General features: G+C 41.0%; 1 protein-coding gene across 1 annotated transcript in view; it reads left to right on the forward strand.

Moving 5' to 3' along the window:
* The window catches only part of tjp1b (tight junction protein 1b), a 71722-nt gene that overhangs the window by 13458 nt on the left and 30370 nt on the right, over positions 1–27894 (forward strand). Inside the window, exon 3 of the mRNA XM_080474937.1 lies at positions 6589–6730. Coding sequence (XP_080331063.1) covers positions 6589–6730 — 142 coding nt within the window. The remainder of the gene's footprint in view (positions 1–6588; positions 6731–27894) is intronic.

Below are 27894 nucleotides of genomic sequence, written 5' to 3' on the forward strand. Positions count from 1 at the left end.
TATGGTTGACTCATTTTATCCTAATTTTAGATTCAATAAACTAACGTGCTTCTAATTGGTTTTTTTTTAATGATTTAGATTTAATTAATTAATGCAGTAATTACAATTAATATCTGGTTAAAACAGCCTGATTGGTTCTCGTAAATTCAATGGTAAGGGTACAAAGAATGGCAAGAAGGGGTTGCATGAGGCCCCACGGCCTCCCATTCCCTTGTCTGAAATATATTTTTGTCCTTCCAGTCCGTCACACCATTTTGTGTGTGAGTTGTGTGATCTTTTATCTTCCTCTTTGTTGGATCCGAACACTAAGAACACGGTGCACTTATGGTGTCCTAATGCAGCCTCCAATATGTATTTTCCTACACTGTTGTTTTTAAGGACAGATATTGTGATGTGAAGGTTATTGATGACTTAAAGCGATAAATCTGCTTCCCGTCAGTGAAAAAGGACCAGGAAGACAGGCTCGCTAGTGTGTGTGTTGTACGCGGATGCATGTGTGCAGACTTATAGACAGGAAGTGACTCCAGCTTGAACAGAAAAAGGCTTCATTTGCATTTGTATGATGGAATAGCTCAACGATCCATCCCGAGATCCTGTTTTGGATGTTTTGAGAGGCTTTTCTTGTAATTGCAGCGTTAATTCTATCTCATTTGTGGTCAAATGGTCAGAGCATAGCTTCCTGTTCTGCTGATCCCACAGCGTGTGGTGGCCAGATTACCCACACTGCTCCGCCTCAACCTTCACACCATCCACACACTGGGAGTGTGTTGCCATGCCAGCGCTCGGTGCTCAGCTACAGGAGGCACAGCTCCACTTGGCTTTGATAAAGACTGAATAGCAGCAGCAGCTTTCTAAATTAGGATTAGTCTTTGCAAACAGATGTTCCTCTTGCCTGCAGTCTTAAAAAACCATTCCCTTCTTGCACACAGCCGAAGATTAGCATTAACCTGACTTAATGAACTTTACACTCTGTTGCAAGCCCGTAGGGATAATACAACAAGTCTATTATGTTTATGTAATCTTCATCTTGTTTTTACCCACACATATTTATAAAAGAGCCCAACTGAAGGTTACAAATAGTGTGGTTGCAGCATAAAGAAAGCTCCTCTCGCAGTGTGTGAAGTTTTATTTAGTGTGTCTATGTGTGTGAGGAGCCTACAATGGTCAGGACTGCTCTCCTTGTTAAATGTTATATCAGCGCTGGCGAAGATGAGAGGAATGAAGCGTAACATTGCCTATTGACCTGCTGATTAAGCAGTAGCCGTTATTGCTGGAACTAATCGTACCTGATGGCTCCTCCAGGCAGACTGAGGGAGAAAGAACAGAGGGACGGCCTAAAGTCCTCCATCTGATTTACGTGTGTGCGTTCCCCACTCCTTTCTTTGTAATAACGTCAAGCCTCTCCTTGACCTTATCTGTGAGCTTACATTATTATAGTCCGTTATGGTCAACAGGCCACAAGAGCTCCTGGCATTTATTTTGTTTCATTACCTTTTGGAGGAGAACTTCTTTGTGTACAGTAACTGCAAATGGCCCCAAAGTCAAACAGACTCAAATCAGGGCCAAGCAGACACTTAGGTCAAGTTCATGATGAGGAGCAAGCAAACAAAACGTTTCCTAATGAACAAACAGCAAGTTAAGGATTAAGTATTATTTAGGTGTCTATTGAAGAAGATATTTTCTTTTATTCTTTTAGGATCGCCATTATTTGCCACACGAGTTACAACTATTCTTCCTGGCGTCCAGATTTAATTTGCATTAACATTCCTTTTTACTAACAAGGAAGCAAATAACATATCCAACATGGTCTTTTTCTACAACAGATACTCTGGAAACAGTTTTAGTCAGAAGCTATTCTTGGTGCAATACCATTAAAAATTAAATTTTCTCATCATTTTGATCAAATCATGAAATTACCATATATTTGAGCCTTTACACAGATTAACTTCACAGATCACTGGTTGTCACAGGAAGGACATGCATTGGAGGCTTGGTCATTTCTTACATTGGATGTCATTTCTGCCAAAACACTCAAGGTCAAGACTTAACCCAATGCACCGCAGTCTTTCAACGAATAATTTCATGTTTTGCGAAACACACTTAGCTGCTATCTCACTGAACTCACAATAAAAGGGCTTAATGTGGATTAAACATGAGGTGAATACAGGAAATAGAACTATCGAGTCTACCTGGGAAACCACAAGCACCTTGAAAGGACCTTGAATCTCATTTCATCTGTGTAAAAATGAGAGGTGCAAATTGTAAAGTTGTGTTTCTAAAGGAAGTTGGAAGCTATTTCCTTGCTGACGGCAGATGTTCAGGAAAGTTAGTGCAAGAAATAACAATTGCGGACTCAGCTTGCTATTTTTATACTTTGGTGCAAATCAAAGACCCAACATGTTTATTAGCAAGGTTTGAAGGCTTTTTCTCCACAGATCCAGGTAATTAATAGTTTCTCTCCTTTCAGTATTTATGCCAGGCTAATCTCTTCACTGCTGTTTCACAATTAATCTACAATGCGGTAGTACTGCAGACAACTAAATGTTTGCAAGTAAGCTATAGGTACACTACACTGGCGCTTTCTCAAATTTAGAGTTGTTGGGGGCCTGGAGCCGATTCCAGACAATAACAGATGAAAGCAGAGTACAGCCTGGACACGCCGCAAGTCCATCACAGAGCAAATACAGAAACACACAACCAAATGCAGCAGACCATGGCATCGTACATCTGGTGCTTTGGATGGCTCCAACCAGCCTGCAAGAGATCCATGAAAGAATCTAAGTTTTTTTTTTAATGCAATACAACTGATTACCTTTTTGTTTTGATAGCGACATATTTTCCCCCCACAGTGTACATAGGTCACTGTGTGTAGGCTTAACACTGTGTCGGACGTTTACCATACCAATCATCATGATCAGTCATTTGACTGGTGCAGTGGAGTAACAAGCGTTTCAAAATCAACTATTATACCACTTTTAAATGAGAGATATATTTAGATATGTATCTTTGAATTTTCCTGTACTGCTTCTTCCGACTCGGGGTTGGGCTGCGCTGGAGTCAATCCCAACTGACTTTGGGAGACAGGCCACCAGTTAACTACCGGGAAGACAGGAAGAAAATCACACACTTACATTCACACCAACATTCAATTTAGAGCCACCAGTTAACATTAATAGCATGTTTTTGTACTGTGGGAAGAAACCTGAGTACGTGGAGAAAAAACACACATGCACACAGGAATGATCATGCAAACGCCACACTAAATGGTCCTCAAGTCAGGAATCGAACAGTACAATCTCACTGCGAGGTTAAGTCATGTAAGATGTAAAAAGTTTTAAGTTTTTAAAAGCCACTGAGGTTTTCCAACTATTAAATTGACCAACTGTCAGACTGGATGAATATTGAAACGTATCTGTCAACTCTCAGTTGATCCTAGATCAGAGTGGCTTTCTGCACACTACGCTTTGCCCTCCAGCAGGCCCTGTGATGTGAAACTGGCTCTGAAATGGCAACCAGTTAAAAGGAGGGCAAAAAGACAATCTTCAAAATATCAAACTATTCCTCTAAAACTGTGATTTCATGACCACTTTGTTTTAAAATCATGAAATGTTCCTTGGCAGCTATTTGTGGGAGCCACATGCCAAGCGCCATTCATCCGTGTGGAGTTTAAACTGCTGCCATAAACATGATAAATTAAAGGGAGACGATAACACTAAATCTGACTGTTTTACATATCGTCTCAAATCTCAAGTGGAACACATTATACCTGCATATTTGTCAGAGGAGAGGAAATAACTCACCGCACATTATGTCTGACTCTGCACAGTTGCTGGCACTATGTTACACTGGGCCTTTGTGGCTTGAAGTGTTTTGGCTGAAATCCATTTTAGAATCAACATCCAAGAAATGGGGCTGCGAATGCGCAGGACTGCACCATGCCTGTGATTCGGTCCAAGCAGCGTTTCTCATTAGACATGTTTGCCGTGTTGTTTATAGGAACAGTCCGAGGTTGACTGTAATTGACTGCACATATTGTTTACCTCACATTTCCAACCAGTAAGTGCCTCACACCGCCACGGGCAACTATTGAATAAATGCAGATAAAAAGTGGAAGGTGATGTTCTGTTTCCTCCCATCTTTGTTCATCCCTTTTTTCTTCCCGCTGAGCCTCCAAACCTCAGGAGCTTATCGGGCCTGCTACGGAGCAAACTAATGGATATCCACTGCCTGTGAGACACACTGTGCATACAGAAGTCTCCCTTATTGAATATTGTTTCAGCTAAACCCTTATTAAGAGAAGAGATACGGCACCAACAAGCTGCTGTGTGAGCGCTGTATATTCATGAGAAGCTTTCAAATTTCAGATAGTGCTTTGTTCTTTGAAATGTGTTTTTTTTTGGGGGGGGGGGTGCTCTTCTACTTTAAAATGAAAGAATTTACAACAGTATTGAACGCGTCGTGCTGGTCAGCGAATGGAAGCATGTCCTCCAGGTGGCGCTGTGACTGACAGTGTATTTCGGCCAACAGATGTGATTATACAGTACATGAAAAGTTCCAAGCTGAGTAGAGCATCTTGTTTCAATACGTTTACGCGAAATGCAAAATGGCGGACTTTCTGACTTGCGTGCTAATTTTCAAGAAGGTTTCAGCACGTTTAAGGCGTCAAAAATGCAGCAGTTCGCGCCATAGCGGAAGAAGAAAGTAAAATAATAACAAGAGGATCTGGCTCAGCTCTGCTCGGGCTCGGACCCTAATTACTGATGTTTCTTTGACTTAGTTTTGCTGTCAGTGAAAACTGTTGCAGAGCTGCTGGGTCTCTTTGTGCAACTCTCTGAGGCAGCATTGGCTGTGGTTATTTGCTGTCTCCATACTGCTGGAGATGTATCCCCCAGCCCTTAAATGATCATCAACTTACCTTTATAAGAGCTGTCGCTTTGTTACCTGCATGTAGTTAATTTATCTCAAGCTTTTTGCCGCTGCTGCTGCTTCTTCTCATCATTTCTTCAATATCTCCATTTCTTCCAAGAGCAGGTGCTTCACTGAAAAATGTATCCCTCTTGCTGTCGAGCCCGCTCTCGGGCAAACGCATTTGTACATGCACGTGAGCATGCATGCATGCATGCATGCACACACGCATGCATGCAAACACGCACACATGCACACACACACCAAATAACCTGTGTTCTCTGTGTACCCAGGGAAAATGCAAGTCCGCACAGGGAGAACAGGCAAACTCCACACAGAAGGGCCCATCATCGATCCCATGACCTTCAGGCTATGAGGCAAGAGTGTCAACCACTACACGACTGTGCGGCCCACTGATTGTTATGAAACAGACCAAAATAGCGTGTGTGCACCATAATTTGACTTCCAACAAACGGCCAAAGCTTCAGCAGAACTTTAATGAGGGAATGAGTCAGTAGATTGTCACAGCAACATAAGTGTGCACATTATTGAGTCTTAAAGAATAAAGATAATTCAAACTAACACACAAGGTACTGTCCCAAATAACAGCTTGAAAATGTAATCATCATGTTGGAGTTATGACTACTGTTTTAAATTATAACTGATAACCTATTTATTCTGATGTATATATCATTTAAAAGTTGATAATTAAATAAAAAAAAAGGGGGGGGGGCACATAGTTGGGCCCTTGTTCGGCACTGATTATTTAAAAAAACATTTTTTCAGTAAAACAGGCAGATAGTTATCTAAAGGCATCGAAACCAAGGAAATAAAGAGCTCTTTGGGGGTTGACACTGAAAAAAGCCTGAAGGGTTTTTAATATATTACCTGAATTTATAACTCCAATATTTCAAATGTGAAACCTGAAAGTCGGTCTTGTGAATAGCTTATAAACGATCTAGACACCAGCATTTGAAACTGATTTCTTACCTAATAAAGGCATTTTATGATAACTGAAAACATAGTGTAAAGCTATTATGCCCATTCAGTCAAATAAATATAAGTGTAAGAAGTAGCTGGTGAGTTTCTCTGATTTAGATTGCTTGATAAACTAAACTCTCAGTTCAACCCGCTCCCATGAGATAGATTATTGTTGTGGCACAGCTCATTACACGGCAATTAATAAGCAAACATGGAACACACAAAGGGAACGAGGGGCAGGGGGCTCTTAATGTGGTCAGCAGGGGTCCGGCAGAGCTATTTAAGTGTGTCATTTGTGCAGGTACATTTCCTCAGAGCATTGGTGATAGGTCAGCCAAGTGTAGCTCCCCCTTGACCCAGCTACAGTTTGGCTGCTTTGGCCTTCAGATCCATACAGGCCCTCCTGCCTTTGAAGCTGCAGTGCAGCCTGAGCCTGATTTGGCTCCCCTACAGGGCATGATTGAAATAATATCCAATTATAGTTTTCTTTAAATGCCATTTTATCCAGCAGGGGATCGTGGCCTTTATAGAAGCAGAAACGTGACCACAGTCTTCCTCCTCATCGTCCTCGGTTCTGCCCGTGGCACTTTGCCCTGCTGTGCTACAGCCAGGCAGAATGTGCACTTACTTGCTCTGATCTTGTACTGTTCTTCCTTTGTCCCCCTTCTTCTCCTCCTGCCGCTTTCTCCACGCTGACGTCAGGATACACCCCAGCCCGACTGCCGGCTCTCTCACAGCAGCCTCCTCAGCAAGCACCAATCAGGGCAAGCCATCACTCCGCCGCATCAAGGGCCGCATTCACAGGAGCAAGAGTCTGGACAGCATTGACCTTTTGGACTCCAATGTAAGTAAACTGACTGAGATGAAAACATGGTGTATTACTGACCGGCATCAAGTAACAACAGACACCCCAAAGTCAAATGTAATTTAAAAAATACCCAACAAGCCAGTCCTGATATCAGAGATACAGTGCCTTGATTAGTGTATCACAAAAAAAAAGCTTGATAAAGACAGTGAATGCAATTCATAGGGACTCTTGACAAGTAATAGCTGACTGATGATTGTCCACCCATCTTCTGATCCACCTTATGCAGTTCAGGGTGCTGCAGCCGATTAAAGCTAACAAGGGGTGGGAGGTGGGGTCACAGGTACACCCTGAACAGTCCATTGCAGGGCAAACAGAGAGACATCACACACTTATGGCAATACTTGTTTTTAGTGCTGTGGGAGAAAACTCATGCAGGCATGGGGAGAACATGCAAACCCCACAAGACAAAGGCCCTGCCAAGATTCAAAACCCCTTTTAGCTGAGGTGAGGCGAGAGTACTGAACACCGCATATCATGGGTGATTTAGAGCAACTCTAAGGAAGCCACCAGAGGTTAGGGCACATGCACAGTTAAATCCTGCTTTACATCATATTCACACACTGGTGTGACTCAAGACTATTCTAGCAAATGCCCAAAAAAGTGATGGACAGATTAATACCATGTATGTCTTTTTACATTGATTCACATGGCGACATACTGTATTTACATTGTAGTTATTTTGAGTTCAAATGAATCATGTTCTATTTCCCGGTGGTTGGTAAAATTTCTTCAGTGAGCATGATCCGCCGTGCTAATGCGACTGTACAAATGTCCCACACATGTTGGAGCACAAGAAAGTTCTGATGTGTGCAGATGTTGGCTGACCACAAACAGTCGGTTTGTCTATATTTTGAAAGAATATTATTGCCCATATTTGAATCTATCCCTCCATGAAACATTGCATGCTCATTGGCTACACTTAGAAGCTCAAAAAGTAAAGAAAAATGTCAAAAAACAACAAATACTTGGCTTAGCAGGTGCTGCTGGTGGTAATTGAACATGAAAGAATAAAACCCATATGAATGCATAACCTCCACAACAATGCTGTGTGTTGAGGTAAATACAATACATGTTGAGAAGATCAACATCTTTAGTGTGGTCATATTTTACTGAAGTGTGTGGTGATGCTATGTTTAACTAATGCAATGTTTAACATGTGAGTTTTATTTCCTGTCATGTTTGATGGTGTGGTTATGTTTGAGAAAGACACTGTGAATGTTCAACTGTCGGAGCTGTTGTGTTAAGGAAATGAAGAACTAATCAGATTAAAAGAAACCATTTCAAAAGGAATTGTAAGAATTGTAACGATATCAATAAGTACTCACATCTTTATTTGGTGTCAGAAAGTACACAGACGTTGATACTTGTATTCTGTGTGCATCTCATTGTGCCCGGGTCCTTACGTCAAGGAGCCAACAAACGTAAATACATGAAACAAAACTGTCAAGGTCATGAAACAAGGAGCCATCTTTCAACGTTTTGTTGCAGAAGACATGGGGATTTGACGGATATCTTACATTTCTGCTCAGTGATATGACATAATCACACAGTCTGTGAAACTGATGACATGTGATGCAAACAAAGGCATTTACAAAACAAGACTTGCAGGCTCAGGAGCTTTTGTATTTAGGCTGTTTTTAGGCACTTTTGTCAACACAGGCCCTTCATTGAAGAAACATTTTGACATGTACTTCACCAGTTCAGGAGTTCATTGGAAAAAAAAAAAAGCCCTAAAGCTAATTACCTTTGCAAACACAGGTAAACTACTATGTGGTCATAGATGACATAAATTGATTCTCAAAAATGACATACAGTGGTTTTATGAGGAGATTTTACAATTTATGAGTTTGAGTTTTAACAAAGAAAATCAAACATGTTCATGTTAAACTGTATTCCTGCTTGAAGGTGAGTCTGAGCTAAACGAAGCTAAACCGACTGACAGCACAGTCAGTTGTTTGTTTGTTTGTTAACATAATGTGAAAAAGGAACAAGTGTCAGGTTTGTCTTTGATGTTTTGTTGATTCATTTTCATTATTAGGAACAACAATTGTGTATTGGGTCAGTATTACTTCACAATTCATAAACTCATATCTCGTGTTCACAGTCACTTTTATGAAGCTGGTGTCTTCTTCTCCAAATAGCTCAAATGCTGAAGGTGGCAAGGTGTTCATCTGTAAATCTTTAAAGTGACATTAATTTGTCATGAAAAATGCTTTAGTAAGCTTTTATTTCTTAATTTTCAGAAAGCAAAGGTTGACAACTCTGAATCACAACAGACGGTTGTAACACATGCACACACACACACACACACACACACACACACACACACACACACACACACACACACACACACACACACACACACACACACACACACACACACACACTGTGCCTTGTTGTTTCCAGACATAACGGTAGACTGCTGGAGGCCCCGGCCTCGGGAGAATTACCTTGTGTTGACAGCGCAGCTATGATTTCAGTTCAAACGCTCCATCTCATCAAACGATATCAGAAAAACACGACCTGGTTGGATCGTTGATACAAGAATTGGTTTGAAATAGTCAAATGGGCTTTTATTAGCATGAGGCTTTCATGGATTCGATGTTTGAAATCCTCCCACACATACTGCTTTTGATGCCTTGGAGCCCTTTATAATCGTATTAACTAAGATGTTATGCATCAGAGAAATAGAAATAAATTTTTTAATACAAGTGTTTTTATAGCTCATCTTACACACAACAGAAAGTCGATACTAGTAATGTTACAGTTTCTGAATTAAATGATGCTGCCTGTGGCCAACATTGACATCATTATAACATTAAGATATTAAATTGCAAAGTTTACTCTCCATGTTTTGCAAGTGTGCCTAAACATGTTACTTTCTATTAACTACAAAGAGAGGTTATTAGATTAGCAGGTAAGATACAAGTACTGCACTCGAAACGCTGACTAATGGGAACAGGCAGAATTATATATGACATATTTATTTAAAAAAAATTAAAACTAATGAGACAAAGTTGAAGACAATCAGAACAAAGAGAATTTGACAGGATGTGGAGAGACAAACAGGAAACAGAAAACAATTCAACCATGACAAACATAACTTGTTAGTTAGGGAAAATGGGATTTCTTCTTTTATTAACTTGTTTTGTCTCTGTCAGCACAAATAGTGCTGTCACAAAACCACAAAGGGATTTTTGTTCCACAAGACATGTTTTTCGGCCAGTTTCTTTATCTCATGTACATTTGTGCAGTTCTACTTCCTGTGCAACCAGAGAAGAGAAAGCACTGATGCGCTTTGTCTCATGCTGGCAATTCAGAATCACTGGTGTCCATTAATGACGTTAGAAACACAATTGAAGTATCCCAGTGTTCACCCATCCACCGTCTTCTGTCCTGCTTTATCGACTGTTGTGGGCGATCCCAGCTGACTATGGGCAACGCCGGGTACATCCTGGACACATCACCAGGCCTTCATAGGCATCCTGCCCTCTTATAATGAATATCAGCACTTATTGACTGCCTCTCATCCAATCAGATGCTTCAGTCTGAACAAACTGTTTTATGATGAAAGCAACATCTCAACCAAATTACCCAGCAGTCAGTCCTATAATCATTCAGATATTTCACTTAGTATCGTATATGCCAACCTCAAGGTGGCATTAAAGTTAAAGTCAGCGGATCAGAGGATATCTGTAATAAATCCCATAAAACCTTTCAATAAGGTGAATTTGTCAACCTGGTGTTTGTGACAAATAAAATGTATTTGGATTCCCTGAGAGGTAAGACTACAGGATACATCCTCTGGAGATCATTGGGTCTGCACAAAGCGTCAACATAATCCAGAAATGTGTTAGTGTTACTGGGAGACAGGAGAGCAGACAGATAGACGGACACATCACGAGCTTGGCTTTACACACCACAGTGGGGAGAGTTCACAGGCATGTCTCAGTCATGATTGATGAAACAAAGGACCTACATTTTAAAAGTAATTACAAATTCATTGTTCAGTTTCCCTCCTGTAAACCTGGCTGTGATATGTCAGAGGCTTTTAGGCTGTAACTGACAGATTAGTGGTGGCCTTGATTTTGAGCCACACAGAAGCAACCTAAGCCTTCATCTGAATGGGAAAAGCGGCGTGATGTCACTGTACTCTCATATTCTTTCCCGCTCCTATGTAGCCTCAGTGAGTGACTTACCACAAAGCGGTCATTTGTCTTTAGGGCCTGCCACTGCGAGGGTGCTTCAAACAGCTCGAGAGGCCACTATCTCACCAGAGAATGAATGCTCGGCTAGGGGCTCCTGGCCTCTCCACCATATATTTCTTTTGTACAGGCTGTGTGTGCACTAGAGGAAAACTTGCTGACTTGCCCAAACTCAAATGCAGCTGATGGAAGTAACGGTCCGCCTTACAGTGAGTGATGAGACTGCAGGATGCAGAGCTGAGCAGCAGCTTCCATTGCATCCCACTAAACTGTCACGACAGACACAACACACACGGTCACTGAGCCACCAAGCCTCTGTACTGTCCACAATCACTCCTACCAGTGCAAAGAAATTATGATCACCTTGTCTGATTGGCTGTTCCAATGGACAAGTAAAGATATTAATCAGCTGAGTGTATGAATTTAGGTCCATAACTATCATTGCCCATCAGTGCAGAGCTAAATAATCAATAGTAGTTAAGACTTTGTTTATATCGATTGCTTTTTTTGATTGCTTTTCTCTCTTGATAGTCAGGGGAGGACTCTGGCGGTCAGCCCACTCCCGCTGTCATTTGTGTTGGCAAGCTGCACACTTGTTCACAGAAAGCTTGAATCAGATTTTAGTGCTAAGGCTGCAGAAAGCACAACAGAGATAGAGCGGGGGGGGGGGGGGGGGGGGTTAACTACAGTCTTTTATGCACCCGATGCCTTTGTGTATAGCTGGAGTTATTTTTTTCTGTGTTCATCAACAACACTTCACCCTGTTTCAAAGCAGCAGCGTTTACATTTTTCACTGCTTTGGGGGGGATACACAAGTCCATCTGTTCCTTTATCACACAAATTGTTATTCTGTTTATAATTTTCCGACAGCAAATCTCTTGCATCCAACATCTTTTTGACGTTTCTTCAGTTTTCTAGACTATTCAGCCTGCAGAGCAGATGGTCTGAAACAAGTTTGCTATAGATCAATCTTAAGATGTTTCTATGTGGCTTATGTTTGCGGGGAGAATTGTGTCTTCTTCTTTTTTTTTTTATACAGAGAGAGCTACGCTGGTGCAGTGTAGGTACTAAACTACGATTGCTGTTTCATGTATCTCGATTCCTCCGAAAGATGTGTTTTTAATGCAGCGTTTTTCCTGCACTCTCAGCTCTTTCAGGAAATGTTACAGGAATGCTTGCTGCAGAGGCTATAACCAGGTGAGCTGTGGAGAAGCTAAAACTGTATCAGCAGGAGGATGCAAATAAGCCAAGATGAAAAGCACAATTAAATTAATTACTGCTTAACAGAGCGGGATCGGTCACCAGCTGGGTCTAAGGTTTGCATTGGTCTAAGTCTTAATCTCTTATTTGTTCCGCTTGCTCCGCGACTCTCAAAATCCCATCCTTGGCTGCAATCTGCTATGGACAGAGGCACTCCCCCTTAACACCACCAAAAGAAAAACAGCGTAAGCATTTATTCGCTGCTCAGTCTCAGGAAAGTGCTGCAGATGCATTTACACAGAGAGCAACTGCAGCTGAATTAACCAATCTGCATATTCATGGCCTGTTAGAGCTAGATTGTTCCCATGTGATGAAGGCATGGAGGTGCACAAGGGTGGGTGCGGAGGGTTTCACCTGAGTGGCACACACTCTGAGGTCTGTGGAAAGAAAGAGAGGCAGAGGGAGCAGTGCTCAAGGGGCGGTAGTCAGAGATTTATCACAACTAGCTTCTTTGGAGGTCTTATTGGAAGAAGGAGAGAAGGATGGGGGGGGGGGGGGGGGGCACTGTGATCGGCTGAGTTCCTCCAAGTGAGACACGCCTGTTACGTACGAGCAAATTGGAATTGATGATTTGACATTCTTCAACCCCCCCCCCCCCCCCCCACCCGCCACCCCCCCCCCCCCCCCCCCCCACACACACAACCCCCCACCCCCCAAATCCCTTTGCCCTTTAGGCAGTAAATGCTGGGGGTGGTTGGTGGTTGTTGTAGGTGATTTGGGGGGGTTATATGTGAAACTGAGGTGGCCAAGCGTGATGCATGTGAAGGTTGCATGTGTGATCCCACAGGCCACAGGCTGCGTGGAGGGCATGGCAGATGTTGAGCACATTTCTCGAGGCTGTGACTCAAGAGCAACCCCCCCCCCCCCCCCCCCCCATGTGTCCTCTGATGGGACATATGGTGGGTCATTGCAGACCCTTTGCACTTTGTGCATTCTGGCCATCATGTCAGACATCTTGTAGCAATATGTTGACTCTGCAGCGGATAATTGTCACATTTAAACACGTTTCTTTTTGCACAATTGTGAGAAGCATGGAAAGAAATGATGACACAATTCTGATATTCAGTCACATATTTTTTCCAATTATCATATTGTGTTTTGGCAGTTTTAATTAAGTCGTTGTTGTTTTCAGTCGTGTATCAGATATTGAATCAAATATCCGCTTGTTCTGTCCTAAAGGATGAAGGGTGAAACAGCTGAGTCCTTGGTTGTCAGCAGCCAATGTGAAGAAAATGACGAGTGCTTCTTAATTGTTTTTTATGGTTCCGCTTGTGTTGCTCATCTACGACAAATCATTTCAAGAAGGAATACTCAAACCTACATAAATCCCAACAACTCTATTGACTTTCCCACATGATTTATGACAGGGACAGAGACCTGGATGGTAAGCACCATCCTGCAGCCGGGGATTAGCTGAAGTGTAGTACCCAACAACACTTCACGCAATATTTTCCCTCCTAAAAACACAGCCTCAGCGTATAAACACAACGAGAGCTGCTTAACATAATTTGGGCTTATTTTTTCAAGGAGGGTTTGAATTTAGTGACGTTACTCTCCTTGATTTTTAAGCACTTGACTGTGGGGTCAAGTGAAGGGCAACCAGCAGGATGATGTAATGTTTGTAGGAATCAAGATGGAGGACGTGATGGGGAAGTCAAGCGTGAAGAGTGAAGCACTGGGATGGGTGTACTAAGACAACTTAATCAATCACAGGGTTTGAGGCTCACAGTTGTGGACTCTGCAGATTACGTAGTCTGTTGATTGATTATCATCAGACAAACACGTACCATTTGTCAAGAGGCACATTTTCTTTTTTAAACAAATTAAATGAGATTTCATAGCCTGTACATATTATAACGTAATATCCAGTTATGGACATATTTTAGGTGATGCTCTAAAGACTGAATGTATAATGCTTATCAGCAGTCTTCATCTGTTAAACTACTTGTATTTTTTTGAAGAGAGGAATAATTTGTTTGCTCAATAAAAGCGCAAATAAAACATTCATTATTGGCTGACCTCATGACCGACAACCACACATATTCATTGTCTAATCACATAAAAATGAGAAAAATATAAAATCCTCAGTTTACTAAAAAAACAGATGTTCCAGTAAAAAAGGTTTGTTCTTCGTAAAAGATCTTTATTATTGGGAGTACTTCATGTTTAAACTTCAGTGGAGAGAATGATTAATTGCCATTCCTGCCTAATTTATTTCACTGTGAAGAATCAGGCTGCAACAAAATGCCATGAGTTTAAATCAAGCAACATGCTCTCCAACATAACATTCTACTGCTTGTGTCAAAATATGCAACACTAATCAAATGACTGTGAGGTTCAAAATGTCAGTGCAATTATTTGTTCGGGACAGTTTCAAAAACACATTTTCCTTTTGGTGGAAAATGTTTTCCAGCTAAAATACCTGTGTTGGTGAATGAACTGGATTCAATTCCCGATGTGTGTATTTTGTGTCTTCATAGTGAGTGTGTCTGTAATGCATGTGTGTATATGTGTGTGTAGGAGAGAGAGAGAGAGAGAGAGAGAGAGAGAGAGAGAGAGATGCTGCCATGTTGCCGGACATGTAGGATGTGTGCTGATGCCCAGGGAGGCACCATATGTTGTTTAGACTCAGGAGCATCCCATCACGGCAGAGCCATGGCTGAATAACCACAACTCCTTCTTGTTTCTCCCGCCATCAGTTCGTGTGAGCGTCCTCACTCAGCAAACGCTGAAATCACGCAGACCCACTCTCTTCAGGCTCACATTCACGCCATCATAAATAATTCTGCATATAGGCTCCCTCTTGCAAGGCTTGACAGGAGAGCCACAGCGAGATAATGTTCTGCTGAAATCCTGCAGAGGGCAGAGTTTTACTACCTAAATGTACAGGAACACAGAAACAAGCTTTTTTTGCATGACTGACATGATCAAGAGCTGGGATGTGCACTTTGGATGTTGATTTCAGATGTATGCTGAGCTTTTAAATGTTGAAGCAGAGATTCTAAGACACTGATTAATGGAACAGACAGAGGGCAGCGCAGCCACAGGAATAGGAGGCGTTGATAGTTTAATGCCTGCTGATGCTCAAGAGGTTGGAGAAGCCAAAAAGGAAAAGCATACAATTATCTTTCATGCTCATTTGATGTCTTACACAAGGGGCGACCTTGTACTATCCAGCCCGTAAAATATCATCGGGTGTTTTTTTTTTCTGCTAGTATTTATCAAGGAGCCAACCTGTGGTTGTGATAAACATTAATTTCCAGTTGAATTGAAAAGGAGGGAAGATTTATTGTATTGTCTGGCTCCTTTCCGCACTGCGGTAAATTACCCCAGGGTGATTTTTCACCCTTTTTCTCACCCGTCTATTTTGCCCCTATATTAACTGCCCTCCACAATACCACCTCAGCCTGATCCAAAGGGAAAGCAGGAACCCAGACCACCAAGGCCTCTAATTGCTTTACTATCTTCCTGTGTTAGATTTTCTCTCTCTGGACCAAGCTATGAATAGACTACCTTACTTGAATTCATAACAATGATGGGAAATAACAAACTGCACCTCTTTAATTTAGACAATTGTTAATGTTCTGTGTAAAATGTAATGTTTTGTATGATTTGTTTTTGACTAACATAAACATATCTCTTGCTCATGCGAGAAAAGTACTTTTTTTTTTTTTTTCAAAATATTTTTGGGGGGGATTAACATATTGCTGTGTAAAATCGCAGATGATCAAGAACCATCTGCTCTGGAAACCTTCTTGATTTGCCCTGAAATCTACGACCTGGGCATGTGCTCAAAGACTAAATATTTTAACTCACAGTTTCACAGGAACACAGAGAAACTCCAGATGATGCTGAAAACCTCTTTATCATAACACGCATCCACATTAAACTGATTGGAATTGTACATCTTTTATTAGCATTTGCGCTCTCCTCCTGGGATAAACATACTTAGGTGATTGCTTCTTTGCTACTGGACATGATGCTGTAGTTTGATCCAGAGAGGATTTGGATGGGGATATCCTGTTGTCACATGATCCATAGGCCTGTGGATGTCAGGCCGCTTCATGTCACCTGATATGTCTGAGCTCTCAGCTGTTTGTGGGAAAATGAGACAGAGATTATAGGTTCATTTGAGGAAATCTTGGAAAATGTATTTCTTCCCTCGACATGGGTTATGAATTTAGATCTGAAATTTATGAATCAGTACATCCAGATTTGAGCATTTTTCAATCATGTCTTGTATGTTCACATTGTCAGAGGACATGTTTTTACTGCCTGCGGCTCAATGCCAACAAGTCACTTCTATTACTATGTCGGGAATCACCTACATTTAAGGTGAGACTTAAAATAATAACACTTATAATGTGGTTTTGATATTTTTTCAAATAATGTACAGTGTAAATCAAATGAGTGTGGACATCTCTCTGTAAAGTTTTTCTTTTTCCATGTCATTGTTTATATTGACTTGGGTTCTGACTTTAAACCGTTAGGTTTGGCCTGGGCATCACAAAAACAAATCTCCTCAAAGTCAGCTGTAATTATTGTTGTTATCACACTGTGTAAACCAAGGTTGTCCAAATCATTTTTTAGTTCAGGGACCACATACTGTCCAAATTGATTTTGAAAGGCCCAAAACACAAAAATTACACAACTCTAAATGTTTCTCTTTGTTTTGGTACAAAGACAAGTATATTATCAAAAAGTGTAAATCTAAACAAATAACTTTTTCATATGCAACGTCAGGGTGTCTCCTGAAGTCAGATTTCTGCTTTCAAAAATGCAACAAATAACCTGACTTTGTACTTTATTTGGCAAAATCAACTGAAAGATCCCGAAGTGTTTTTAAGACTTATGTCAACAAAAGCCATTCACTGCTCACTGAGCGTGCTGGGGACTGTTCATTAGGTAGTTTGTTTTCACTGCCACATCATTAGTTTCTCTGCTCCAGTCTCACAGTTTTCTCTGCTCCAGTCCACTACATTTACTAAAACAGTACAATCCTCAATAAAGAGGGGAATTTTCAGTCCTGTGGGTCCGGGTGGACATTCATGATGCCGTGAATTTGGCCCATGGGCCGCATGTTTGACGCTTATAGTGTTAACTGTCAATTGCACATCATCAGCAAAGAAGGAAACTACAAATACCGTAATGAATGATCTGTGAATCATATTGTTTACTTTCTTTAGAGGCTGTTTACACAAAAGCTGAGTACACAAAGGCCCAGACAGCAGGCGGGCTGCATCATCACCATCAAAAGCGAGTATCTGTCTTTGGATGGAGAATCTAAATGTGATATTCTGATGAAATATGGAATATATCTTGTTATATGGGACAGTGGGATTAATCAAAAGCTCTGCCGCTAATTCAGTCTGCCGGCTGAACACAGACCAAGATGCTGCAGTGTGTCTTCTTTGTGTCCCAGCTTGATCCTCAGCTCTCCTTCAATGAGGTCACACTGCGTTCTCAGTAAAGCACCCTTTAAAAGGTATTTGTTTAACTGCTGACTTTACATGATATCTCATACTTTCTGGACGATGAACCCATGTGTTTCTCTTCTACTCTGATTGTGTAGCCCTACTTAATCATAAGGCATTATGAAACCTGAATTAATAGGTTGGCTGTCAAGCCGGTATGCTACTTTCTCATGCTAGAGGTCAGTGATACTGACAGAGGACAACACAGAAATCACAAAAATACAAGCCTCTGTACAGTAGCCAGCTTACTCCATTATAGGATTACACTGATGTACTCCAATTTGTAAAACCAACAACTGGGTAACAAGATAAGAAGCACAAAGTTTTACCTATCATATTGCAGCCTTGGCAAGCCGGTATCACAAAATATCATATTTTGCCTGACATTGTTATTGGACAGATGCATTTGTTTTCCTCTGCTGCAGTGCTATGTTTAACGTCTGTCATGTCACTCGATAGCTGCAGTCATTAAAGCTCATAGATAGCCACGTCAACCTTTGCTTACGAGGCTGTTTTCTTGACCTGGACAGCCGAGAGGTGACTCATTCACCGTCAGGGGCCGCGCTCTCTAAAAGTCAACCTGCTGTGAATTTCTAATTTGCTTTTCCACTCGTGTGATTTGTTCCTGCAGTCATAGTCTGCTTTGGATCCTGCCATTTGTAAACGTGCTGATGGGCGAAAGAAGCTGCATTATTCTGTTGCATGGCATATGAATCTCCCTCTGTGCAGTTGGAGCTAGTGATGCAAAAACTGCCGTATAGCAGAGGGTATTTCAAGGGCTTCAGCAGAAGTAGATTGAGTGGCTTAAGCTCATATGAAACCACGCTAATCACAGATGCGGATGGTAAACCAGAGTTCACATTTATTCATTTCCAGAGGGGATTGATATATTGTTTCTGCTTGAATACTTTGAACCATTTAAAAATTGTAAAGCAGGATGGAAACTTCCAGTGACCGTTGCCATCATCTTGTCATCGTTCATGCTCAGTGACATACACTGTCCTGACATGCTGCAAGAGGTTCAACCATTACCATACTCCAAAAAGCTAAAGAGGCGCAGGTCACTAATGCATATTTACTGTTCTTTCTTTACATATTTGAGGCATTTACGAGTGCCCTTCATCATTTTCTTTTTTTCCACAGGAGATGTGTTACTGCCTCTGTTTATCTATTTTCTTATGACCTTGGCCAACTCACATTCTTCTATTCAAGATGCCCCCACCCCCTTCTCCCCCGATCCTCCAATGGAATCTGCAGCAATCTCCCTACGTCAGCAACATTGCAGGACCTCTGTGCTCCTCCAGCATTATATTCAACCCCTATCTTCTCCTGTGCTCATTACTGCCAGAGGTAGTGGTGACAAGAACGGTCACACAATCTCAAAGTGGTAAAATACACAACAGACGCAGAAGCTGCTGCAGAGAAATAGGTACTTCTGGGGAAGCCTGCACAAAAACTAGTGCATGCAATAAAGTCTTAAGAGTGGGGTTTGGTGCAGTGCACAATTTACATTCTACTGTATATTGATTAAATCTGTATGCCCCATGGGAAGGAGTATTGAGCATCGTGACTGTAGGCTGGATTTTAATTCTATCCTCTGCATTTTAAATGGCCTTCTGCAGCATGTCATTACTACTTAGGTATCCAACCTCAGCTTTACCTATAAAAAGTTTATGTTTGCTGTTGTTAAACGTGATATCGAAATAGATTTCTTAATAACATTTTTTTCAGTTAAAACATCAATGTGATATGTGATATTCAGAAAAAGCCTCGGGGCTTTTAATCCAGGGAAACGTATTTTGCATAAAGCAATCACTTTAAAGAAGTTTTTCAATTTATGCACAGGCACACACGCAGAAAGGCAAAAGGAAGAAAGTGCTTTGTCCTTGACTAGTTCTTTGTTTCAAAGGACATGTAATCAATCAAACCACAAACCATCAATATTAAGGCCTGCATAACACGAGAAAGTTTTTATGTCATTTATCTTTTTTTTTCTTTTTTTACATTGGAATATACAGTACATGACAAATGCAGAGGAGAGGTTCAGGACTCATAGGTTTTAACAATTGTATTCTACATTCCTTCATGAATGTGATTTAAAACACACAGTACTGCAGAAAGGCAACATCCTAAAATCAAGCTATAATCTTAAAATAAACAATAATTTTGAACAACCCTTGTGGCGTTGGGGCCACGCTGCTGTTAGCAGCTTTGTCGTTGTAACAGTCTTTTATGAGCTCTCTAACTATTTGAGTAAAAGGAGCTAAATTGTTCTATGTTTATTCATTCCTGTGCAAGAACATTGGGAATCCTGCAGCGTAGTTCTTACTTTACAGCTTGTGGAAGAGATAAAACTTTATCACTTGGAAAAAGAAGTTATTTTTGGTGGCCCATACAAAGTTCAAACAGTGGTATTAATTATTTTGAGGCTGGTGTTGCTGTGTGAATCTTTCCGCATATGGCCTGAATGCAGAACCAAATGATATCAAATAAATGTATTGCCCAAAACAAATATATTCATGCAATCTTGAGATTTGACAATTGACAAGATTTAGCTTTATTTTTAGATCAGTCAACCAGTCACAACTCTGAGTTTGCTGTATGTGATGTATATGTTTCTGATGAGGTTATTTTGGACAAATTAAATATCTTATTTATATTGTTATTAGTGAGATAAGGAATATACACATAATTTAATTTGGCAGAGGAAACTGAGCAGTAGACTTGTATAACATATATGGATGAGCACTGTAAGCCTGCATTTAGTCATTTAAAATTGCAATATTGCAGCTTGTATGTGGGCCTTATCTAATGTACTGCAAATGCAGTGAGACAGAAGAGTAAAGGCCATTTTGTTGCTTTACCATCCCTGTGACTCTGGCATTGACCACACAGGTTACTTAAATAAATCTTAATGTTGCTCTCAGCCTTTATTTCCAGCCCAATGTGATTTTCGGCTCTGGTTTTGGTCTGAGCCAAATATGTGATGTGATGTAAGTTGCTGGCTCCTTAACACCAGATGTTCAGCCATATTGTTTACCTATTTCTATTTTATGATTAAAAAGAACCATTATAGTTGCCACTTCGACCATGCGACCAATATTTGACTTTGTATAAAGCCATTGGCTGATGCAGCTCACCAGAGAGCCTCGTGAACTTGGTGTATTTCTGCACACTTGAAATGGCAGACTAATGAAAGAAATCCAAACAATATGTTTGTTTGGCTTCGTGTTGCAGAACTGTGAGTAGGATTTTCTTTAATTATTTTAAAAGATGAGTATTTATAGACATTTTATTTATTGCTGCATCCATTCCTCCATCACGAAGCGGGCGTTCATACGTGCAGCGGGCTCGGAGAAAGCCGGCCCGATGTTTTTTATTTTCTCGACGGCGGTTTTTTTTTTTTTTTTTTTTTCTCACGCTGGAATGGCGCTGGATGCTGCTGCGGCTGTGGGCAGCCTCTCTGCATCCCCGCTGCCTCTCTCTCGTTCTCCTGCTCTCCCCCCCCCCGCGGACACACCGGAATGGTTTCTTCCAGGCGAACCTGTCACTGTCACCGCGGTGGAGAAGGCAGCCGAAGTGTGAGCGCGCGGGGGGTGGGGGGGTGAAGAGAGAGAGACAGAGACAGAGAGAGAGAGAGACGGACCGGGCTTCATCCACTGCCTGCCATTGCAGTGCGGCGGCTGCTGCTGCTCTGGAGCCACACCGGGAGGACCTCTCCTTCTCTGGAAGATTCTCACAAGCACGTCGTGAGGAGGACCGCTGCTCGGTCGTAAAAGGTGAACGGGGGTAGTGTCGATTGGTCCGTTCGAGCGCGTTCTTATGCGGGAGCCGTGTAGCGGCAGTGGGGAGGGGTGGGGGTGGGGGGGAGTGGATGTATCCCCCTGCGGGGAACGGATAGCGGCGCGAGCCGAAGCAACGGAGCTACTAGCAGACTGCATCTGCGCTAAGTGCTGAGCTAGTTGCCCAGCATGCTAACGTCATCTGCCAGCAGACATCGCGAATTACGACGCCTGTCGCCCGTTTCTTCGCGGAGGTTGCGGTTGGCGGTGGTTTTAAGTGTGAGAAGGTGCTGCGCCCGGGCTGTCACCGGACTGACGGGCTGTTATCAGCGTCCAGGTGAACGCTAGCTGAGGGGAGCTAGCCTAGCTGCTGGAACAAAATGTCGGCCAGCTAGGGGCTTGATTTGACCAAGAGGGCATCAAGGGGGGCACAAGATTTATTAAGTGTCAGACTGATAGAGGCGAGCAGGGAGTGGTTGCGTGAAGGCAGCGGCTGGAAACATGACAGCGGTTTTTCTGAGCTGAGGCGAAGGTCAAGAGAAGGCTGGCTTTGTTTTGATGTTCTCTCGGCGGACGCAGACTGGAAGTTGGCTAATGTTAGCTCGTTAGCGGGTTCTTGGTTGGACTGGGAATAACCAGCGTGTCTGCTCCGGTGTTTTTACGGTTCGACCAGCTGTCTCTCAACAACACACGGTCATGTCAGCTGCTTGCCCAAGCTTTTCTGTGCTTCTGTGGTTGTTTGGGTTGGCTTCACCGATCTCTCTCTCTCTCTCCCTGTCCGGGTTCATTTCCATACCAAAGGATGAGCTGCTGCTAACGTGAACTGGAGCCACCTGTTGACTTCTGATAACAGAGGACAGTCTTTATTTTGTTATCACTTTTGATCAGTCTTGATCCCTTTTGTGTCAGTGCATTTCACAATGTAAACCAAATCAAAACCATCTCATCTACCCAGAGAGGATTTAATACATTTGTTTATTTTTGAATGAAATTGTCTGAGATACCTGATTTGGATTCTATTTTTAGATTACTCACAAGTGTGCTTGTAACTGGTTTGAATCCCAGTTGAGAGGTGACTAGTGTTCCTGAACCTTAACACCCGACTACTGAGGCTGGGTCAGAAAGAATGTCCAACATGCAATTTGGCAACAGTAAAAGTGAACAGAACACACCATCCTAGTCATAATCACAATCACAACAATCAGGAACTGTTTGACAGGCCGAAATTCAACTAATCTGTTTTTGTGACAAAAATCCACCAAAAGTAAATGTTTAATTTCCACATTTATAATTGTAGAGGCCAAGCCAATGCTTTAAGCCCCTGATATGCTACACCAGGTTTCTTAACTGAGGCTCTGCCTGCAGGTGTCTTTGAATAAATAAAAGTCAAGAGTCCTAATTTACAATGAAACACTGTTTTCTTTTATTAACATTCAAAACTGTGTGTCCAGTACACTCACACTCATCTCTCCAAACATCCTGACATGTACCCACTTCAGCAACCACAAACTGCCCAACAAGAAAAAGTTCCCCCATATATAGTCCACCTGCCAATCAACTTGTAACACCCAATAAACCATGTACCATAGATAACTAAATGTACATTCTGCGACTCCAATGATAATGTAAGAATACATGTTTCACTGATTTGAAAGTGGGTTTCAGACAGACCAACAATTTATATTTGATTTGGAAAATTGTATCACACTAAACCATGAGGTTTTGTTTGTTAATGTCATGTTGTTTGAGATCTTTACTTTCTAAAAGCTGCCTTTATAAATGAAGTTATTTTGTACAACTCTCACTGCTTGGGGATATAAGAAAGGTCTCACAAGCTCAGTTCACATGTGTGGATGAATCATTCATCACATAATTATAAAGTATCTAGGTTGGAAGCTCTGTCATCACTTCCCTTTTCATAAAGGTTGCATTCGTGTAACATGGTAGTAGTGTGAGGCCGGTGTGGTCTTGTCTTGTTATACACTTAAGTTTGTCTTTAATTTGACTGTTTTTGTTTTGCTATTCAGGTTTAGAATGTGGAAGCAGCTCATAAGAAACTATATTGAAGAACTGCAGTGATATTGCTTAGTGACAATGATCAAATAGCCTCTTCTCCTTGAATGTAAACATACTCTCTTATTTTTGGTTCTCTATAAAAATCAACAAAATATCCTTTGTTTGTAAGCGGTTGGTTGAAACATCAGTTAGCATTATGTACTGGTTTCCAATGTTTTGAAAAACAAATGGCTCATTTAGCAATCAATAAATTCTTCAACACATCAGTCAATAATGGAAATGATGCTTAGTTACTGTACTGTATACAGCTGGTGTATCTTTCAGTGGAGGCATGATGATTCATTGCCGGGATTTGTAGTGCTGGATTCTCATACATCTGTTTGTGACCAAAATGTATCATCCTCGTAGTCAGGATAGTAATGTCACAAGAAAACAAAATACTGCTGGGCTGGAAAAATAGATTCCTCAAAAGAAGTGGCAGAGTGGCACATCACAGATTATGCTCCTGTAAGCCATTAAATGTTTTCCTTGCATGACTAAACAGGCTTTTTTTGCTCCACAAATGAGTCATTTGACAGAGTTGTGCTTGGAATGAGTCTGGCAAACATGTCACCTGTAAAGAAGGAAATATCTAGCTGCTCAAGGGCAGTCATATGTGCTGCCCCTTAAATCATGCTGCCCTAAGCTGTCATGGGAAAAGCAGTTATCTGAGGCACTGAGGTTTTGGAAGGACAAACGGATCTGATATTTTGCCTGCTTAAGTTAAATTTGACTGACTGGAGCTTTGTGGTGCTGTGTATTTATAGAAAAAAGTCTGGAATTAGGAGCTCAAGCATTTGCTAATGACAACGGGCACAGCACGCATCATTTCGTGTGACATTTTACCACATGAAGCACTGCACTTTCTTTGAGTTGTGTATTAATTTGTATTTTTGTATCATACAGGAAATAGATTTCTGACAGATTACATATACATTATGGGGTTTGGCTTACCTCCTGGCTTAGACTTTGAGGATATTTAAATTTGCATTGCATCCACCATCCTACCGAATATCTCCACCCATGGGTGACAAGTACATGCTCTGTGTTTTTGTCGTTAACCACTGGACACTGAACAACATGTCTGCAGCAAAAAAAAACAAAAAGACCCACATGTGTTTTTACATGAGCGAAAACCTGCAACTAAAGCCCTTATGTATGTCTCCACCGTTAAGACTTTAGCATTTAATATCATGTATTTCTCTTTCTCTTTTAAAAAAGCTGCTCCACAATACAGCAAGGGAAATGGATGGCAACCTTAGCATGGTCCCTAATGATAACTGACCTTTTGAAAATACACATTTTTTAAATAGTCATATTAATGACAAGTATGAACTTAAGAGTACTTTTATTCAACATTCTTCTTGTATACTATTTTGCTGCTACTTAGCAGTACACAAAATATAAGTGCAATGATGGTTGAAAAGCTCATACTGTTGATAAAAAGGGAATGGACCAGTAAGTATAATGTGGATCAAAATGAAAAGCTTCTGGTCGGAATTCAGCTGGAAATGTTTGTTTGCTGTTGATGTGTTTTAGTGTCAATCATAGCCTTGGGGTGCAACCACATTAGTAAAGAATAAATAGGTTTAGCTCCTTGAAATAGCCTTGAAATAATGACCTTGAAATAATATATCCTCTCTGCTTACGTCTATCTTGGCATGTACTAAATTATTTTCGTGTTTTTAGCGTGTGTTTTATTTTTTCATACAGCTGTGCTTTTGTTGAAAAATGATTTACATAGGGACCAAATTCTATTTAATTACATTCCTCATTTGTTGCATATTGTGGATCAGGCTTTATGGGTAATATCTGTTTCTTGAATACTTTATGGTGCCTACGTTTTCATGGGTCATTTTTGGAGATAACGTGACTCACAGGTTAGTCGATTGATTGGTGCTGGGACACTAAAATATTATTGCTTTGTCACACAGCTAAGCAAAGTCTGCTTTGCACAAGTTCTTCCAAAGATAGGAAATTAAAGTCCATGTTTCTGTGGCACAGTAAGTCCCTCTGTGAACAACTCGGTCGTTTACATTATGGTTAATGCTCCTCTTGCACAGAAGCCTGGCCGTATAAATCAAACCAATCATAAATCCCGGTGTGATCGTGGTGTAGAATTGTCAGGATGGGGGGGTGCTTGCAGGATTTTCAGTATGCACCTCCTTATTTCTCACATGCAGAAGCATCCCTTATCACCACTGTTTTTCTTTGGCTCCGCTGTCCTCATTTCAATCACCGTGATGAAGAGGAGGCGGGAGCAGGTCAGTGGCTCAGCTTATCAGCACATTCCTGCCCTCTTGTGTGCTCTGTGTGGGGCACTGATAACTTCCACGGGCTGATTGAGTTCAGGAGCAGATTTCCTGCTCTGTGTGTTCAGGACACTCTCAGGCTCTGGTTCCATTCACTGACTCAAGCTGTGGAGCCTGGACTTAGACTTAGCTCACACTGAATCACCGTCCTTCAGTGAGTATCTAAGCCTTTGGGGATTTTTTCTTTCCTTTTTGTGGCTTTTCCATGTTTTATGGAACATACCATTACCATACACATCATACCATACACATCATTTTAAACTATACTTTTTTTTAATGTATTGCATTTGTCCTGGGAATTCAATGCTTTAAATTTATCATGCTTCTCTCAAGGGATCCTTTTTGGATGCAACTGCTTAGAGCATAAATATGCTCTAAGCAGTTGCCATAAATGATCAAGAACTACCTGCTTAGCACCAAATCACTGACAGGTACAGTTATCATCCATCTGGTGAACATAGTGCTGCATTAAGCAGCTAAATAGCCAGATAATTCCCCAGGACTGGTATTTAAAGTCATCCAAATGAATGACAGTGTCGCTTTGTGACTGCTGAGTCGGTAAAAAAAAAGCACCAGCCTGCTAACAGGGTTGGCAGATACAGTAGGCTCAAAAGGTGATGGTATGTTCCTAATTCAGCTGGGACATGTTGAAAATATGCTGATTGAACAGCCACAATATAAAGTATAGGTACTTTAATAGTCTCAATACAAAATGGTCATTGTATCTAATGATGCCTGTCTCTCCACCTGTCACTGTTATAAATTAATGCTATTTTCAACACTGTGTAAAAAAAAAATAAAAACCCTCAAGACAACAGGAAGCAGAACGAAACACTAATCTGACAGAGCAGAAGACTGCATCAGAACCACAGTGTTGGACAGAAAGTACACAGCTCATAACGGCATCAATATTATGAAAGCTAATGCTGTAATAACAGCTAATTATCATGCTGTCTCCAACAGTAATTTGGAAAGTTGTTAATTACAGCGTCAACAGTCAGCCTTAATGTTTAGCACATTAAATAAGATTGGCCTGCAGACTGCTTCCATTTTGGAGTGTGAAACCCAACCGCTGCTGCTGCTGCAGCATTGACACTGGCATTTTGTCTCAACCCTAAGGTATCCTTGGCATGTTTTATCAGATGGGAATATTAAAACCAACTCAACATTTTTTAAATAGTTTGTGTCCGCTGGCTTGCCTGTTAGAAAATCTCATGAAATACTTGTTTAAAATGCAAAACTGAAAACCAGACACTTGAATTCCTATTGAAGAAAATAAAAGTGTGCTATTTAAAGCGAACTGATAATACACTTAAATATTAAGAAATGAAACGCTCCATGCAGCAATGTTGTTGCAAAAACTGGCACTAACTCCTCTTGGTTGTGTTTTTGTTTTAAAATGTAAGTACGTTTCATCATTTAAAAGAATATTGATTTGAGTGCTTGATTGAATTTTATTTGAACAGTTATTATAATCATCATATATTACTAATTTAGTTTAGTAATTATCAAGACATTATGTCCACAGTGACTTAGTTTGATTTCCTCAACCAGATAGTTTTGCTTTAATTTTTTCCTGCCTTCACTCTGAATTTGCTGGAAATGTTGACGTCCTTATATTTTGTAGCATTTCAAGCCTCAACCTAAACCAGGTTTTTAAGTGGTTGAACATACTTGTTTCCTCGAAAGATTGAACTGTTTTGACAAACCAATTGGAAACTGTCAAAATTATCCCAGTGGATACCCCGAATCAAATGATTTTCTTTAAATGCTTTTTAGATGTTGCTAAACAATTGACTCGCATCAAAAACTGTAAAAACATGGTAGATACACCCAGCAGGTGACGTTTCTCTTCATTTCGTGAAAAAGACTCTTAACAAGAAAGTAATTTCATCCACAAGAAGGCACAATTGTAAATAATTTTACAAAATCTTGATGCTGTCATAAGCACACATTGATTGGAAAAAATATTGTGTATTTCTGTCGGGGTGGTATGAATTATACAATAACACTGGTGCAGCCTTTGGTGGGGTTATAGACACTGATTTTAGA

Source organism: Lipophrys pholis (assembly GCF_963383615.2).
Source record: "Lipophrys pholis genome assembly, chromosome: 11".
In the NCBI taxonomy this organism is placed as follows: Eukaryota; Metazoa; Chordata; class Actinopteri; order Blenniiformes; family Blenniidae; genus Lipophrys; species Lipophrys pholis.